Source organism: Fukomys damarensis, unplaced genomic scaffold (assembly GCF_012274545.1).
Source record: "Fukomys damarensis isolate Sample0158 unplaced genomic scaffold, DMR_v1.0_HiC HiC_scaffold_8, whole genome shotgun sequence".
In the NCBI taxonomy this organism is placed as follows: Eukaryota; Metazoa; Chordata; class Mammalia; order Rodentia; family Bathyergidae; genus Fukomys; species Fukomys damarensis.
This window is the reverse complement of record NW_022900920.1, coordinates 5,670,767-5,688,344: the sequence shown is the minus strand read 5'-3', so window position 1 is coordinate 5,688,344 and position 17,578 is coordinate 5,670,767. Positions and strand designations below refer to the sequence as shown.

General features: G+C 54.1%; 2 protein-coding genes across 2 annotated transcripts in view; both read right to left on the bottom strand.

The window, feature by feature from the left end:
* Nucleotides 1–3,002, bottom strand: part of LOC104859517 (sperm flagellar protein 1) — a 7,204-nt gene extending 4,202 nt beyond the window's left edge. Inside the window, exons 1-6 of the mRNA XM_010620169.1 lie at nt 2,825–3,002; nt 2,490–2,601; nt 1,511–1,661; nt 1,032–1,098; nt 532–616; nt 351–450 (exon numbers count right to left, since the gene is read on the bottom strand). Coding sequence (XP_010618471.1) covers nt 351–450; nt 532–616; nt 1,032–1,098; nt 1,511–1,661; nt 2,490–2,601; nt 2,825–2,954 — 645 coding nt within the window. The 5' untranslated portion in view covers nt 2,955–3,002. The remainder of the gene's footprint in view (nt 1–350; nt 451–531; nt 617–1,031; nt 1,099–1,510; nt 1,662–2,489; nt 2,602–2,824) is intronic.
* A 218-nt stretch (nt 3,003–3,220) lies between these two features.
* Nucleotides 3,221–16,140, bottom strand: Adam8 (ADAM metallopeptidase domain 8). The gene is made up of 24 exons (XM_010620158.3): nt 16,040–16,140; nt 14,981–15,084; nt 13,742–13,818; nt 13,509–13,587; nt 13,348–13,424; nt 12,793–12,982; nt 12,482–12,544; nt 12,328–12,396; nt 11,847–12,013; nt 11,595–11,676; nt 11,184–11,332; nt 10,929–11,106; nt 10,567–10,656; nt 10,271–10,460; nt 10,103–10,184; nt 9,692–9,857; nt 9,257–9,334; nt 8,821–8,905; nt 8,111–8,225; nt 7,662–7,830; nt 7,086–7,151; nt 6,790–6,840; nt 4,351–4,428; nt 3,221–3,902 (listed from the first exon to the last, which is right to left on the bottom strand). Exons 1-24 carry the CDS (start codon nt 16,083–16,085, stop codon nt 3,852–3,854), a joined length of 2,502 nt encoding a protein of 833 aa, XP_010618460.1. The 5' UTR covers nt 16,086–16,140; the 3' UTR covers nt 3,221–3,851.
* Between the last annotated feature and the right edge of the window lie 1,438 nt (nt 16,141–17,578).

The window sequence follows — 17,578 nt, the reverse complement described above, 5'->3', positions numbered from 1 at the left end:
CAGACTTTTTTTTTTTTTCTTTCCTGTCCTTTTTTTTTTTTTTTTGGTACTGGGGATCAAACTCAGGACCTTGTATTTGGGAGGCAGGCATGGTGCCACTGAATTAAATCCCCAGCCCATCCACAGACTTTTTTCTAAATAATCAAACTATACGTAGTTCCTGGTCAGGACCTTGTGTGCTACCCATCAACAAATCCCAGACCAGGTTGGAGCTAGCTCTGTAGGAGCTTAGCTGAGGACTGGACTAAGGGTGCTAAAAGAGAGCTGGAGAAAGTAAGAGGGTTTTTCTCTGTCCCCATTTTTGTAGCTCACAGCATATCCAAGCAGAAGGGGTACCACGTGGACCATACCTGGACTATTTGTTGCAGAATGGCTAGTGCCTGCTCCTTGTCCTCCAGCAGCTGCTGGACCCTGGCTAGGTGCTCCCAGGACCCTTTGGCTGGGTCTCCACTGAAAGACAAACAAAAGCCTTTAGTCTAGAAGGTGGAGAATGGGAACTATGGGCGAAGGAAGAACTGACAGACGGCCCACCATCCTAAAGCAGAGCAGTCCATCTGCAAAGATTTCTGGTTGTGAAGAGTCTTCACACTGGAGGGATCCGGGGAATCTGGCAGGCCTGTGTGATAAACAGACACCGTAAGCTCAGGGCTCTGCCTCTAAGAGGCACCTATCTGGCAGCAGCATGTGTGGGTTTGGGGTGGGGGTTGGCCTGCATAGGTTGAGTGGATTCAGATGTCACCATATACCTGTTTGGTCCCAGGCAGATATCAGGGCCCCTTAACACAGCCCTGGATACTCTGAACAGTGTCTCTATTTGGAGACATAAAGATACAGTGAGACACTGCTGAGTATTGGTATAGACAGAGAACCCATCTACCTTCCTCAGAGGCTGGCTAGGCCTCTGCGCCCTGTGTGCACGTGAACACACCTGCTCTCCTTTGTCATATGTCTAGTCATGTGTAATGCGGTGATGCCCCTCACAGACAGCCTAAAGGGGCTCTGGCAGGCTGACCCATGGGTTTGGATCCTACCGGTATAGGTGTGGGTGGACACCTCCACCCAAGGTTGGTCAGCAGCCACTCTGTAGGGTCCTGGATCCTGCAGATGTTAAAGGTTGGGAAGTGAGATATAATGGGAATAAACATGTCTGTCCGCAGTTCCCCCTCACTGTGGGGGCGAGGGTGGCCAAGCAAACTGCAGAAGGTGGGGCAGGGCCAAGGTTAATACTTGGGGCTGCAGACTAAGAAGGAGCAAATCCAAAGAGTTTTCATGGCCTGAGACAGGCAGGTGAGGCTGGGAAGGGGCAAGATCCTGGGGAGGCCTGGCCAGCAGTACATTCAGGGATTTGAGCATGGACATGTATGCATTCTGGACTGCAAGGCTTTGGGAAGCGGGGGCTTTATTACCATTGATTCCCTGTTTTATTTTCTCATAGGCAGATGATCTGACTGTGTACAAAGGGCACTAATGCAGCAGATTCTAAGCTATAGTAATTTGCACAGACACGTACAGCTGTACTAGGTGAGACTGCATGAACAGTGCCAGGCTCCACCTTCTCTCTCAGTGCACAAAGGATGGGCTCGATGGCTCCAGGCACGTTGGCCACCACCTTGCGGATATCTGCCTCGGAGACACAGAAGTGCAGCTTGTGAAAGACTTTCCTGCAAAGGAAGCAGAGGTACACCCTCAGAGCAGTGCCCCCAATGGTGAGGCCCTGGGCAGCGTCGTTGGTCCACAGGACAGTGTTCACTTTCCTCAGATTAGGACCCTCTTTCCCTGTACCTGAGAGGCCTTCTCATTTCAGTGTCCCATCAGAGGATCACAGAAAGATCAGTGCCCCAAACCATCAAGCCAAGTGTCTCAAGGACTCTGCAGCAGACCTCGTCTGTCAGAGAGCTGCCCCTTGGTCTGGGAGAAGCCCTGCTGGTCCACGTCCAAAGTACCTAGAGTCTGACCTCTTCTGACTACCATCAAGGCCAACAGCTGACTGTAGTTACGCCCTCTCAACCCTGCCTCCACATCCCTCCATGCCCCTTTCCGCTCCCAGCCTCTGAAATGCAAGCCCCATCAGCTTTGCCCAGGCCTCAGTCGTGCAGTGCTTCCGATCCCACCTAGGTTGGAAGGCCTGTACTCAGTGTGGCCTTCAGGATCCTTGGACCCACACTGAGGGCTCTGGGACTCCCCGATGTAGCTCCCCAGAGTTCAGTTCACTCTCCCCTTCTCTGCGTCACTCTCCTGACTCCTCAGGGCCCTCTCTGGTTCCCCTACATCTGACCTGTCTGCCCTATTCTGTCTGGTTGCTCTGATATCATTTATCAGACATGGCACTTTATATGTCGTTATTTGTCTTCTCACTACAGAGACTCACTCCAAAAAGGAAGGAACCCATCCACAGTGAGGCTTCTGTGTTGGAATAAAGCCTGGCTCCCTCTGTTAAACGAGCGAGAGGCTCAGGGAACAGGCCTATGCGGACAGATCCCCAACCTTGCCTGTTGAGAAGGCTCCAGTTGCTGAGCTTCTGGTCCGTGTTGCAGGCAGGGCTGTAGTTGTGCAGGTCCACAAGGCGTGGATGGAAGTGCTTCACAATCTCCGCTACCAGCACTGTGGGAGGGGAGGGTGAGCCTGTCCTGTCCAGCTAAGACTCTCCCTCTGCACTTAGACGTCGGGTGGGGCCAAGTCCTATACCCTCCCCAGGCAGTGGGGCTGGACCTAAGAGGGCCCCTCACTCCCTGAGCCCTCGTCGCCCAGCGCCCCGCTGCTTCTCCCTCCATTCACGCAGCCACCCCTCCCAGGTGCCCTCCCCTGGAACTGGCCCTTCTCGCACCGCCGTCGCTGAAATCCCGAGCCAGGTGCCGCTTGGGGCGACTGAGCGGGAGTCTGTCCAGCCAGGTGCACAGGCCGAGCAGCATGGGCTGCGAGCGAGCTGCGGAGCTGAGCCCAGAGGCGCCTTGCATGGCAAAAAGCTTAGGCCGTTGCGGGGAGACGGAGCGGAAGGGGCGGTGCGCGGTGCGTGACCAATGGGAGATAGAACTACAGGGGCAGGACAAGGATTGCAAAGTGCCTGGCAGGCAGCTTTTTGGGTGTGATTGGTCCTCCTGCTTGTCAGTGGACGGACATGTTTAATTAAAGAGGGGGTTGCTTGCTAAAATCCACGGAGAAAGGAAAGGAAAAGATTGATTGATATAATAAAACACCTCCTGCCCTTTAGAACATGGTCCATAGTTTATTGATAAAATATAAGCTTTATTAATGGATTTCATCCCTGAGGTTTCCAGACCAAATAGCCATTTGCTCGGCCCCCCGAAAAGACAGTGATTCCCGAAAAGTAGACATTCCTTCTTAAATCATGGGCTTGGTCGGAGCCAATGCAGGTACAATCCACTTATCGGCACCCTCTTTACAGGAAACCACTTGAGCTGTCCTGATCTTGGAGGGGTCATGGGGTGATGGCCAAGCCAGAGAACAGGTGCAGCGGTGGCTGGGAAAAGCGCTCTGGATCTCCTGAGCACACGGGGGCAGTAGCTGTCTGGACAGCAGTCTCCACACACACTCCTGGTGTCCTCCCATCTCAACCTCGCCACTGCAGACATAGCAGGCTGAGCGCAGCCAATGCAGGTGAGAAGGGTCTGGTCTTGAGCAGTGGGCCTGGCCCAGCCCAACAGCAAGAGCGTCTGTCTGATGCAGCCCTGTGGTCAGAAGAGCAACTGAGGGTCCAGCCCTGAGTCCTGAGCTGAGAGGTTCTGTTGTTGACCCTGGGAGGCTGAGGAGCGTGGCCACAGGAGCACTGTCCTGCTGGGGCTCCTCCATACTTCCCTGGGCTCACAGATGGCGTCCTGCGGCACTCTGCCCAATCACCTCCTCAGGACCGGGGGCTTCAGGGCAACCTTTGTACCATCAAGTCCCTTGGAGGAGGAAAAGAGAATTGGTGTTAAACATCATCTACTACAAAGGGCACACCTGAATATTCCCATTTACATTTCTTAATATTTAGATTCTTAGTTTACCCAATAATAAGATGGCCCTATCCCTACAATGATTATAGCTGTGATGGCCACAATATTAACAGCTAGCACTGTAGATTTTATTATTTACCTAATAGAGAAAAAAGGTAAAATTGATAGTGGAAGTAACAATCACTGAAAAGTCCCATGACCAGTTGTAAAGGAGAGATTAAAATAAACCTATGACTGATAAGATTTCCTTGCTTTTCTTCAGACACTCACCAAAGTTTACCTGCCAATGATCTGAAGAAATCATCTCACACACACTCCAGGGCAGTACTACAGGCATCCCAATGTGGTAGCCCCTGCATAGGCAGACCCCACCCAAGTTTGTAAGAGAGGGGCTCACCTGAGTCCTTCCTGGTGTGATCCCTTCAGCCCAAGGCTTGACTGGTGGCACTGGCAGTGCACAGCTTGGCTTGACAACCTGGGAGGGAGCATACATGGCTGAAGGAGAGCACTACCTAGGTGGCCAGGCCCTGTCCAGGACTTTGACTCCTCAAGGCTCTCTGCACTGCTCCAGCCAGACTGAAGGTTCCTGCCTTCTACAGAAAAACAGCTCTCTACAGCTCTCTGCAGAAAAACCCTCCAAGACTGACCCAACCTGAAGGACAAACCAGATATGGTTGTGCACGCCTGTGATCCCAGCACTCGGGAGGCTGAGGCAGGAGGATCACCATGAGTTTGAGGCCAAACTGGGCTTCAAAGTGAGTTTAAGGCCACTCTGGACTACAGAGCAAGACCTTGTCTCAAAAAACAACAAAGTACCAACTTGGAAAAGCTTCCCCTTCTTAGCTGACTGAATGCCCAATCCCATCTCACAGCCTCACCTGTACCCTCCCCCAGATGCACTATCCTGAACAGAGCATGGTGGCTCATGCCTATAATCCTAGCACTCAGGAAGCTGAGGCAGGAGAATCACTGTGAGTTTGAGGCCGGCCTGAACTACATAACGAGACCCTGTTTCAAAAATCAACCATTATCTTAATTTTTTTTTTGTTTGTAAACTATCACATTCACACTGAGCTACGTTCTCACCCTTTTTAAATTTTTGAGATGAGGTCACACTAAGTCACTAAGTTTTCCAGGCTGGGCCTGAACTTAGATCCTCCTGCCTCAGGTTTCCAGAGTATTGAGATTATAGGGGAAAAGACGCTTAACATGCCAGAATGTGGGTCTTTCTTAGAAGCTCAAGAGTCAAGGATTTGTTTTCCATCTCGTCTTTCCCAGGGTGGGCTCCCAGGCTGCATGGGATGCCTGGATAGACAGAGCATTGGTAGGCTCCAGCAACTCAGGGAGGCATTTCCCTCCCACAGTCACGCCAGTTTGGCTGCACTGTGCGCCCAAATCTTCCTTCTTGCCTGGTTTGTTTGAGTCCTTGGCTAGAAATCTATGTCTACCCTGCCTCCATTCTGCCTGTCAAGGCTCCTGGTAGGGCTATTTTTGCAACTCTCATATAGGTTTTACTTAGTTCAAAATGAAACATTACAAAGGGAAATAGGGCCGAGGATTTGGCTCAGTCAGTTATTGCTACCGCCTGCCTCACAAGCAGAAGGTCCCACATATGATCCCCAGTACCAAAAATAAATAGATAAATAGGGAAAGAGAAAAGTAGAACATCCCTATTAGCCAAACAACACAGTAACAATTGTTTGAGGCCAAAATCATCAGCAGTTAAAGAGTCTTTATGTACTCCCCTAAAGTGTTCACTAGCCAAAAAGACACCACCACAAGCAAGCTGTGTGTCACAAACCTATAATAAGGAAGTACCAAAATCTGAAGGCCATGTCCTTGGAAGGACACTTCCCACACTATTCCTGTCAAAAATACATTGCCTCTGGGCTGGGGATTTAGCTCAGTGGTTCTGCTGCCTGCCTTGTAAGCGCAAGGACCTGAGTTTGATCCCTGGTACAAAAAAATAAATAAATAATGCATTGCTTCCATCCACTCATGATACGAAACAAACTCAAATTTGAGGGTCACTGGACAAAGTTGTGAACCAGGCCATTCAGGGCCCAGGAGAGGTGGGCAGGCCTGACCTGCTGCAGGTTCATTAAGGGCAAGTATGGCTGAGGCTGTCATGTGCTAATGCAGAGGAGTCTGAGTGAAAGGGCTGCAGGGACTCTGTGACTTTAGCTTTTCTATAAATCTAAAATTTGTTTAATGTTAAAATTAACATCAACAAGCACCTCTCTGCTTAAGGCAGGGAAAGAGATGGATGTTCACTCTTCAGGTACCACAAAAGCCATTTCAGAGAAACTTCCCAAGTTCCACCACTTTGTGGCACCCCTACCCACCCTCCCCTGACCATCACAGAGGTAGACAAAGGTCTGCCCAGGAGGATACCCAGCAAAACAGATGACCTGTAGAGCTTGGGCCTTGGGGCTTATGCTAGACCCTAAAGCCAAGGCCCATCCTGCTGCCTAGAGTTTGCCCAACCATGAGTGGGAGCATACGCGTCCTTCTCCACACCAGTTCAGCCCATGGCCACCCTTTCCTGTGAGGGAGAAAATTTGGGGTTGAGATATAGGAATCTGGGGGTGGGGAGCCAAGGGTGTGGGGAGTTCATGCTGAGGGCAGGACCCCAACACTGCAAAGGAAGAGGAAGAGGCCTGGGAATTAACCTTGGCTTGCAAGGCTCCAGTGAGTCACACTGAGACCTTTTCAGATCTCCAAAGACTCATCCCCAAGAGAAACTTCACCATCACAAGACTGGGAGGGGTAGTGGCTGTCCCTGTGTATGCCTGCAGGCCTGCAGGAGGGTAGCCTCAGGGCTGAGTTTTCTTACCTGCTTGGGCTTCAGCTTTGGGAGAGGCTTGGTGGGAGGAGCAGGTCTCAGCTGATGGAGGACAAAGAGTCAGGACCCTATAGACCAGCCTTGCCTTACCCCAGGTCTGAAGAACCCACTGTGCCTTTACCCTCCCACAACCTTTCTGAATTTATAGTTTAGTGTGATGTCCTAGAAAGGCCAACCTAACCCATCTTTTCTGTGGAGTGGCAGCTTCCCTGGACCCTGGCCCATGGAATCTAGCCTTCAGGACCCTGGCTGAAGAACATCTGGCCATTCCACCAAAGGCTGCTCACCTGGTCTGATGCCTGCTGGGTGTAGACAGGAAGTGGGAGGGGTGGACTAGACATGGTGGCTGGAGGCTGCAGGGGAAAAGGCTCTCAGTCTAGGCCCATGAGCCTGGGCTAAGGCTCCCACAGCCCTGTCCCATACCCCCCAACCCCCCCAACCAACCCTAGTGAAGGGCTTAAGGTTTGTGTACCACCCACACCAAGGTGGAAAATGAAACCCTTCGGATTGGGCACTTGGTAAGACCCAAGCCCAGACATATGACCACTGCTTTCCCTCAGCCAGGTGGGCACATATTCCAGAGCTGGGAGGATGGCAAGGGTATCTTCCTTTCAGAGCCATAGGCTGAGAACCTTCAGAGCTACAGTCAAGTTCATACTCCAAATGTGGTTTCCCAGAAGCAGCTCTTAACTCTCAGTCCCCATCATGCGATGCCCATAGCAGCTGTACTAGGAACCAGGCCACTGCAGGGCACACAGCTTAATTTACAAAAAGGGTTTGGGCCACATCCTGGGGAAGGAGAATAGGGGCCCTAAGGACCCTATTATTACAGCCCCATGAACCTGTCAGGGGACAATGCTTACAGCTGGGGGTGGCCTCTTTGGGGTCACTGTTGGCTTAGGGAACTGGCTAGGTTGAATGGTAGAAATCAGCTCCGGGGGACCTGGAGTCTTGCCCTTGGCTGGCAAACTGGTACCGCCCTCATGGAACAGTGGGTTGGAGAGCCCCATGGTGGTCTTGGTTGTTGAGCTCCTGGAGAAAAGAGGCGATGATGTAGTCAGTGTCTGGGCCATGGACTCTGGGGTTCCTGTTTTAGCCTCTGTAATTGGAACCCAGTGGATCCCAGAAAACTCTGAGCCTCTAGCCCTGGCCAATCAATACCTGGGAAGCTCAAGTTGCTTAGTCTCTCCACATGGGTCAGATGCACAAAACAGTGGGTTTTCTTCTTCAAACAGTGGCAAAGACCATTTCCCAACAGCACAGGAAGGTGTGCATCCCATACACAGATGTGTCAAAACCAATACATCCTCACCTTTTTTGAACATGGCGCCACATCTTGCAGTGGATAATGACACCTGCCACAATGACCACCCCAACTGCCAGGAGTACCAAGACCACCAACACGCCATTCGGAAGGCTCCCAGATTCTGTGGGACATATAGCTGCACATCAGCTGGGGCTGGGTGCTAGCTGAGCAGGGAAATGAGATTGGCCCTTCAGAAATGAATCTGTCTTGTCCCCCTGGGCCATCCCCTTTGCCCCTCCCTGGGGGCTCTTGCCCCACACATGGTCAAAGGCCTGAGGATACCCCAGAGGAGGACCCAGTACATTACACCAGAGCTCCCTGCTCTTCAGAAATGAGTTGGAGGGTGTGATGGAGAGGGGCCTCTGACTCACAGGGTCATGGATATATAGCCAGGCCAGGCCCTTGAAGCTGTAGTGCTGTGGACAGCCACATGGACAAGGGCCAGTGGGGAGGAAGACACTGTGGGAGTTGGTGACCCTGGGTTCCTGGGCCATAAAGGGACTGAGGACCTGAGCTGACGACCACCAATCTCAATCTGGCTGGGCACTCTCCTCAATCATCTCCACGAGGTAGGGATATGGGCTGCCTCCTATCCCCTGTAGACCAGCTGTCATGTGTGCCAGGCATGGGCTCTGAACTTGGACCTGGACCCATCATGGCCCTACAAAATAGGCACTTCAGGTCTTACAAGGCCCAGGATGGCTAGGCCTACCTACCTTTGTACACATCTACCAGCAGCTCTGCACAGTGAGGAGGGGCCCAGCCTGTGTGGCAGTGACACTCACTCTTGTGGTTGCATACCTGGAGGGATGGCCAGATCTCAGGGACAGGCACCCGGAGGATAATGGGCTACACTTGCAGCACAAGGCCCCCGCCCTGCTCATTCTTGAGTGGCAGCCCTGGGTTCTCCCCGGTGATCATACTGCCCAGTAATCACAGGCTTCATCTCCAGGGGATATCTACCCAGCCTCTGGCCCAAGGGGTCCCTGTAGAGACCCCTACTGCCATGACATGATTGGCTGGTGTGAGCCTCTGCTTCTACATCCAGAGCTATCATTGCCAGTGGCCTCCACCAGACACAAAAGCAAGAGCGGTAGCCTCAGCTCTGAGGGAACAAGGCAGGGGTACACCATCCCTCGAGGCCATACTTACACCACGGTTGTGGCACTTGGCAGAACAGTTCTTGGATCTGTAGATCTGGAGGTCCTGGCACTGCCCCTTCCAACAAACCTGGAGGGCACAGGGGGTCTCTTAGCTGGTCTGGACCTCCCATCCCCATCCCACTGGCCTCAAAACCCAATGGGCAATCTCAGGGTAGGGCAACGTCCAGGATAACCATGCTCTTGACCACCTGCTAGCAGGCCCTGGCCATGAGGGCAGAGCTGGGCTGACTGACCCAGCTCCTCTGGGGGTCCAAAGGGGTGTTGCAGTACAGTGGTATCCAAACTATTAACTGGGAATAGATGACTTCCCATGTCCACTTTCTCAATTTTAACTGAAAGTATACAGAGGACTTCATCTACACACCTCTGGCAGGACACTAGGTTGGGGAACTTCCTGAAGCCCTGGCTGCCCAGATTAGCTTACCTTCCCTTCATCGCATTTGGTGCCCTCAAGCACCAGCTCGTAGGCAGCAATGTTGCTGTCCACTTGGAGAGCTTGGCAAAGGCCCCGGTGGGAGTTAAAGGTGCAGGAGGAACGTTCCCTGGGCTTCTGTCCCCCTGTGCAGTACAGGACACCACATCTATTGGGGCTGTAGAAAGAAGAGGGCTGTGGTCCCAGCTATACTGGGCACGTTCACTGTAGGAGAAGGGCCCAGGACACTCCTTCCCTTCCTTCCACAAGGAGGACATGCTCAAGCTGGGGTCCTAGAGGGCAGGCTAGACCACCAGAAAGCCAGAGTCAGACTCCTCTGTGGGGAGGGCCTTCTGGACTAGCCCTACCTCTAGGGACATAATATGTCCTGGGTCCAGGGCAGTTTGGTCTTGGGACACTTACCTGTGCTTGTCAAAGGAGACAGTGCCACTGCAACCTGGTGAGAGGCTGGCTTTGAAGCAGGTGTCTGTGGCAGGCTGTGCACCTGCAGGGCCATAGCACATTAGCTAGGCTGAGGCCATGGCCACCCCCACCAGCTGGCCCCGTGTCTCATGTTTATGCCTGCCTCACCCAGTCCCCACAAATCCCTGCACCGATGGGCCATGGTGGGGCAGTTCCCATCAAAGCAGTAGCCCCCTGGGCAGGGTGTCCCGTTCTCCTGGAAGGCGTCCTCAGGGCACATCGGCTGCTGGCCATCACAGAACTCCTCCATGTCACATCCATCCTTTGCTTGCCGGCAGAGCTCACCAGCTGGCTTCACCTGGCCCCAAAGAGAAAGTCACCATGCGATCGGCCCAGGCACTGCTCTCTGTGGCCTCTCTGGCCCATCTCACTGCCTAGGACTCTCCTGGGCAGGCCTGGCTTACCTTGCACTCATGGCAGCACTCGCCATGTGCGCACTTAGCCCCTTCAGCCAGCTGGCAGGTAGTGGCATTGCAGCAGGGGTTCCGACAGTCCTGTTAGAAAACAGCCTGAGCAGCTGCACCCGGGGCCAGTGCCAAGTCCAGGGTGAACCACCCCCTATGAATCCCCCGGGAGCTCAGCAGCCTTTCTTTCCCTTCCTTTACAGGTCAAAGGAGAACAGGAAGGATATATAATGCCCAAGGGCCATTGTGCTGTAGTGCATGGTATGCATGGTGTGCCTGGCCTGGGAGGTCTCCCTAAACTGCAAAGGCAGCAGTTGTAGCCCATACAGATGCAATAGAGAGAGGGGTGGGGTGAGACACACCTGGGGCGTACCACAGTCACACTGTTCCCCACGCTCCACAAACAGGTTCCCGCACACGGGGCCTCCCACCAGCCGGTCTAGGTCAGGGGCATTGGCCAAGCAGTCCACCTCAGGCTTCTCCAAAAACGTCTCCAGGTCAGCCTGGCTGCACCTGCTGAATATCCTGGGGAACTTGGAGCTGAGGCAGGGTGTATTGTAGTTAGGGACAGCATGCAGCACTGCCCTTCCTGCCCCCCATTGCCCACAAAGTCTTACCCAAGGCTGGCCGCCATGATGCAGCCACCACTTTCCTGTGGCATGGAGCAGTAGCATCCTTGGATGGCTTCGTCGTGGCTCATGCCCAGGTTGTGTCCTAGCTCATGGGCCATGGTGGATGCCACACCGATGGGGTTCTGAGAATGGTCCTGGGGGAGGGCTATAATCAGTGGGAATGCCCCTCAGCTTGTCTACCCAGGCCCACTGCACTTGCCTCAGCACCCAGTCTTGGTGCTGCTTTCTGCCAACATCTTAAAACCAAAATATCCGGCGTTAACACTGTCTCTGAGGAGACAGCCAATCAGCTGTGTTTCTGGCAGGATGGCTGAAGCCCCAATGCATCCAGCTCAGGCTCTAAACCCAACTGCCCACCTGCTAGATATGGCAAATCCAGGCAGGGGTTTCCTTCACCTGGTTCACAGCCCCGGAATGCCAGGAGCACAGGGCAGACACCTTAGCCAGTCCGACAGTGGGCCCACTGAAGTCGATGCCCCTAGAACAAGCATGACATGAATACATGGACTCAATTCCCTAGCCCCTCCTCATCCCTGCAATTCTCCTCCTGGGCACTCTGCCCCGCAGGCCAGGCTGGACAGAGGCTGTGTGACCAACTGGGGCTCAGCTCTGTCCACTGCAATGGGAATGGTAGGTGCATCCTCTTACGTGATAAGCTGTACATTGTCGTGGGTGAGCCGTCCCGTTAGGGCCCGTGCCCTCCATGAAAGGAAGTTGTCCAGTGTGACATTGGCATGGTGGCTTATGTAGATCTTATCTGTGCTCCAGATCTCTAGGCCCACCAGAACCACACGGAAATTGAGTTTCTGATAAAGCTACAGACAAGGATTTCCTGAGTTAGGCCAGGACACAGAAGGTTGGCTAGAGTAGGATGGGTGGGCAGGGGAGGTACCATCTGCTGCTAGGGGTCCTGGTTAAGCCCTGAGCACAGCCCAGAGCTCTAAAGCAGTCCCTATCCTATACCCTCCCAAGCCTCATGGCCATGCCTCTTCCAGGTGCTCATATGCCCTGGCAGCCAGGGTACTGCCTGTGTCCAAATGCACCCCTGCTGCTGAAGGGCCCTGGAAGCCTCGGCAGGGAGGACCCTGGTAGCTCTTAAGGGGACCCCTCCGGCTGAATGCAGTCCTACCTTGTCCACGTGGTTCACCACTTCCAGCACCCGCCTGCGCACGGCCTCTCTGCTCCCAAAGAGCTGGAGCTGGGGACACGATACCCTAAAGCTGGGACCTTGCACCCCAAGCCTGGCCCACCTGGCCCCCTCTACCCCTGTGCCCTCCACCTACCTCTTTGCTGTCAGTGACCACATACAGCTCCACAAAGTGGGTCTTTTGGGGTAGTGGTGATTTCTGCAGAAGAGGCCAGTCAACCTTCCTAGCCACAGCCTGTCCTGGGCCCAGCCATCCCACAGTGTTGGGAGGAACCAACCAGGCAGCTCCAGCACAGAATAGGGCTATCTTTGCAGCTGCAGCACTAAGCTAGGCCCACCCACCTGGGTACACATGGGGATGGCTTTGGAGCTGCGCACAGAAACACCCAGAACCAAGCAAATAAGACTATGGAGGGACTGGCCACACAGGGGCATGAAGCTGCTCACCCGGTGGTGAGGCCAGAAAGCTGCCAATGCTCGAGGTTCCAGGACGTTGTCCTCATCGGTGTCACTGACGCCACAGGTCCCCACCTTCTGCTGCAGGTGTTCAGCCTGGTACATAGCGTGTCGCCCCTCCTCACCACTCCCATCCAGAGGCTCAATCAGATGGATGGCAGAGCCCACTCGGAAGAAGCCCCTGAGAGAGAGCCAGGTGAGCAGCAAGTTTTGCTGGCCCATCCTCACCTACTTGTCTGGGAGGACAGGGGCTCCAATCTGGTGTCCACAGGCCCCTCCACATTGCAGTCAGTGACCCCCTTATACCCACCCAGGTGACACACAGGTCCGGAACACAGGAGGCATGAGGGCATGTAGGAGTGGGCCTATTCCTTGGGTTTGGCACTGGTAACTTCTAACAGGAGCCCTGAGTAAATGCCTTTGCACATTCTGACACACAAGTAGAAGAAAGGCATTTTCTCCAAGTCTAGTTCCAAAGTTCTCTCTTCTCTTTCTAGGTTCACCTTTCTGTAAAGTGGGACATTCTGACAAAGTCTACACACACACCTGAGACCACTGCAGGTGCTAAGGCTCGCGGCAGAGCCCTGGTGCCCCTCCACATGGCCCTGGTAGAGGCAGTGGTCCTGCAGAAGAAACATGAACAGTCACTGGTCCTGCTCCTATGAGCCCCAAACCCAAGAAGGGCTGCCCTGGCCTCGGCCCCATACCTGCCCGTGCAGCTGCTCTGTCACCTCAGAGCCATTGTCAGCTGAGTAGGTCTCTGTGTAGCCAGAGCCCAGCAGGTCCCTGGAAAAGAATCCCTGGAGTTTTCTGGGCCACTTCACCCTAGCCTCCCACCTGGAGAAGCTGGGCCAGGAGCTGGCTGTCCAGGATACAGGTACTAGACCTTGCAGAGCTGGCTCAGCCAGGGACCAACCCGAGTGGCCAGTCTTGTGCTCACCTGTTCTTCCGAAGGTGTAGAGTAAAAGTGTGATTTCCAGTCCCAAGGATGTAGCTCACTTTCTCCGGGTATAGGCCCTGGATGAGGTATCCTGGGTAAGTGGCCTCCAGCCCCAGGCCAGCCTAAGACCTCCCTGGGTCTCCTCCCTCTAACCTCGAGGCCCCTCAGCCAAAGGCAGGCTAACAGGTGGCTGAGGCCAGGCTGCGTTGTTCTGGAGTGGGTAGGAGGTGCCCTTTTTCTGGGTGGGCCAGAGAGACAAGGCTCCTTCATCATCCAGGTCTCAATTTTTTTTTCCCTTTGTCCACATAAAGATAACTATGTTGATGCCCATTCCTGGAGAAAGCAGTACAGGAATGGCAGCCCCCACAGCTAGGGCAGCAAAGGAGGCAGGGAGGAGAATGTAGTGCACAGACCCCTCCAAGCCTAACTGCCCTGCCCCAGCTGGTGATGGTGTTCATCCTCTATAGGGACAGAGTCATTTCCCTGTAACTCCATGATCCTGTCCCTATGGATGTCCTACATCCCACACAGGATATGCTCAAGTAATGTGTGTGTGCCCACTGGGTGAGCTGAGAGTACAGGGCTGTGGATAGGTCTGGGGAGTCCTGAGGCAGATTCCCTGGACACCAGAGCAAGGATAGAGCCAAGACAGGGCCCCTCCCTGGAAACACACACCCATGCGTACCTCACACTCACACCACACAGAAACGCAGTGTAGACACACATCCACTGGTCTTTCAGGAATCTTCCTGGGCAGCCCACAGGACTGTTCTCAGTTCTTAACCCAGGGGAATCCCCACACAGCTCACAGGCTCAGGAAGGTGTGTCATTGCACACGTAACGTCCCACAGTGAACCATCCCGTTACTCAAGAGGAATTTGGTTGATAACTCTGCCAAGTGAAACTGGGGAGTGGCCTGGTCCAGCACAAACTGCCAGGGATTTCTTGACTGGGCTGGCTGGGCTCCTGAGGGAAGGGGGCAGTAAGTCCCAGTGCCCACACTGGAGGCCCCAGGCTCTGCCCAGGGTAGCGCAGGAGGAAGTAAGAAAGTGGAGGAAGGGACCAACAGTCAACAACAGTCAAGCCAGGAAGACGTACAGGCTCAAGTGAGCTACAAGCCCCTCAGGGTCCACCTATAAACCCTGAGGCTATGCAGGCAGCCCCCAGACTCCCACCCAGCCATGTCCACAGAAACAGGCTCTAAGGGGCCAGTCTCATGGGTGGACAGTAGAGACTTACCCTTTGGGAGGGTACAGCTCGACGGGCACGGTGTCTAGGCAGGTGCTGGGGCCACACCACCTCATACTGCTCCACATGGGGTAGGGGGTTGCTGAGGGCAATCACTACAGAAGAGAGGGGGTGAGCAGGTGCAGGGTGGGCTCCTCCTGCCCTGGGCAACTTTCCATGTCTGGTATGGGATTGCACACAGGGATCACCAGATGGATCAGGATCTAGCAATGGGAAAGATCTGGCCCCTAGGGCCAAGGGGTGGGTCGGGGGCTGTCTGCCTAAAAAAAAATCTGTGAGGGTAGAGGAGGTGCAGTGGACTGAGCCTGGCACACTAGTCAAAGTGCCCAGAGACCCTGTCCCATCCAGCCACCCTGCAGATCCACCTGAATGTCCTCTATCCAGGGAGGATGCACATAGGCCTTGGGCTGGGAGTTGGAGGTGGGGATAGCTCTGCCTGCCTGGCGCTTAAGAACTCACACCTTTTCATCCCTAGTTTCAGGATCACATCTAACTGGGGAACAAAACAGCCACTACCTGCCCCTCAGTTCAAGTCCCAAGAACTGGAAACTTCCTGATGTCTAGCAACTGAGCAGGGACACTGCCCTCAGGAAAAGTAGGTCGTTTCGGAAACCACTCATCCCAGATAACTTTATTCCTTTTAAAGAAGTGCGTCTCCCTGAACACTATCTGCTAAATCTCCAGGAGTGAGATGTAACAGGGAATGCTGCCCCTGCCCCAGGTGGACACCACATCACCCCAAGCCAAAAAGCTCCCAAGGCAGCAGCCACTAGGTTCCTCCCGGCCAGAGGCAGGTACTCAGATGGCTAGAGAATCCTGCCCCGACCCAGGTAACTCTGTTTCCTTTCTTACCCGTTGGTGAATCCAGTTGCCCCCCTGCGGTCTTTATCCCTGCTGGGTATCAACCCACCTGGGAAACGCCCTAGACTTCTCTTACAGTTCACCCCCTATCCCCACTCCACGTTCAAGGGAGGAACGTGAACAAGCCGGCGCTCAGGCTGCTTGGAGCTCCACCCTAGGGGCCCCAGGAGCCGGTAGCACAACACTCACCCTGTGGCCAAAACGCACCCAGTAGCCAAAACCTAATGACATGCATGGTCTGGTCTCCGGTCAGAGAAGGCTCAGCTCGGTCCGGTCCCAGCGAAGGGCTCCTCGAGAACTCCATTCCGGCCCCGCCCAGGAAGGGGCTCCGCCAATCAGGCCGAGGGGCAGGGTGTACCTGAGGCGAGCCGCCCCGCCCTCCCACCACTCCTCCACAACCCAGCCTCCAACACAGCCAGGCCGGGACCGCAACTCCGCCCCCATGACGACCCAGTACCCTTGTCTGTTCCAGGACCCCGTAATAGTGCACCAAATTAATGGGGTTACGGTGGGGTTTAAATAACCATCTTGGACCTATCCCCCGACTCTGCCTCCTCCTCCTCCACACAGGGAAGCCAAGGTCCGTTCCCAGTCAAGAGTTCTGGAGCCCTCGGTGGTCAGCTGGAGTAATGTAGTTCTTGGAGGGGGAAGTAACTTGTGGGTGGGGACCCTCCGACTTCCTGAGGAACAGAAAGCCACACTAGTATCACTCAGGAGGGGCAAGACAGAGGAGACAGGTGGGGGCCCCATTCCAGGGGCTGTAGTTGTGCTGTGGGAGTACAACAGGTCAAACTCCACACATAAGCCTTGCCTTCTGCCTATCCTGCCCTGCAGGGTGAAGATGCCACAGAACCAGAGACTGTAGTACCCCTGCTGTGGCATGGCTCCCACCTTCTCCAGGTGGGTCCCTGTCACCTGAGAACCTAGAACTCCTGGGGTTGTAGCCAAGCCTATCTGCCCTTTGTAACCATGTCCCCCACTGTGGCCCAGCCTTGTAGGAGCAGGTGTGGGCCACCCATCAGCCAACCCCAGCCCCAGCCCCAGCCCCAGAAAAAACAATCTAAGGAAGAAGGGGGCTGGGCAGCTCAACCTTCTTCCTGATTTAAGAAGGGAGGGCATGGCAGATCAGGGGCTAGATGGGTAGGGAGATAGGCAGGCCTGGGGCCTTAGGACTGTCCAGGGACAGCAATGAAGGGATACAGACACTCTTTTGCCCCAACGTGAATGACACAAACTCAGAAATGGAGCAGGCAGAGCACAGAAGTTAAGGTGTCTCAAGGGGAAGTGATCGGCTACTCAAGGCATCAGCCTGTGGTGCTCAGTGCTCCGGGAACCTCCAGGCTGTGGATGGGGCTCCTGTGTTGGGCTGGCTTCTGCCTAAGGTCACACATGCCTTTGGCAGTTTTACTTCTCTTCCTTGTTCCTCAATTGCAATTATTTGACAGCAAAAGTTCAAGGGAAGGCAACACTAATAATCACATTAGAGGCAAAAACCAAAGATACTGTCAGTATATATCAGTTTGATAAGTAAATCAAACTACTCATAACTAAGCTGGTGGAGGTGAAGCTTAATGAAAAGGGACTTATATCCAAAAGTCAGCACCAACTGAAACCAGCCTGATCCTGTACCACCAGAACCCTCCAGAGACAACTGATGCCTACCCATGCCACAGGACAGACACAACTCATCTCTACCAACTTCCCAACAGCAGGCAGTGGGAGGGCTGG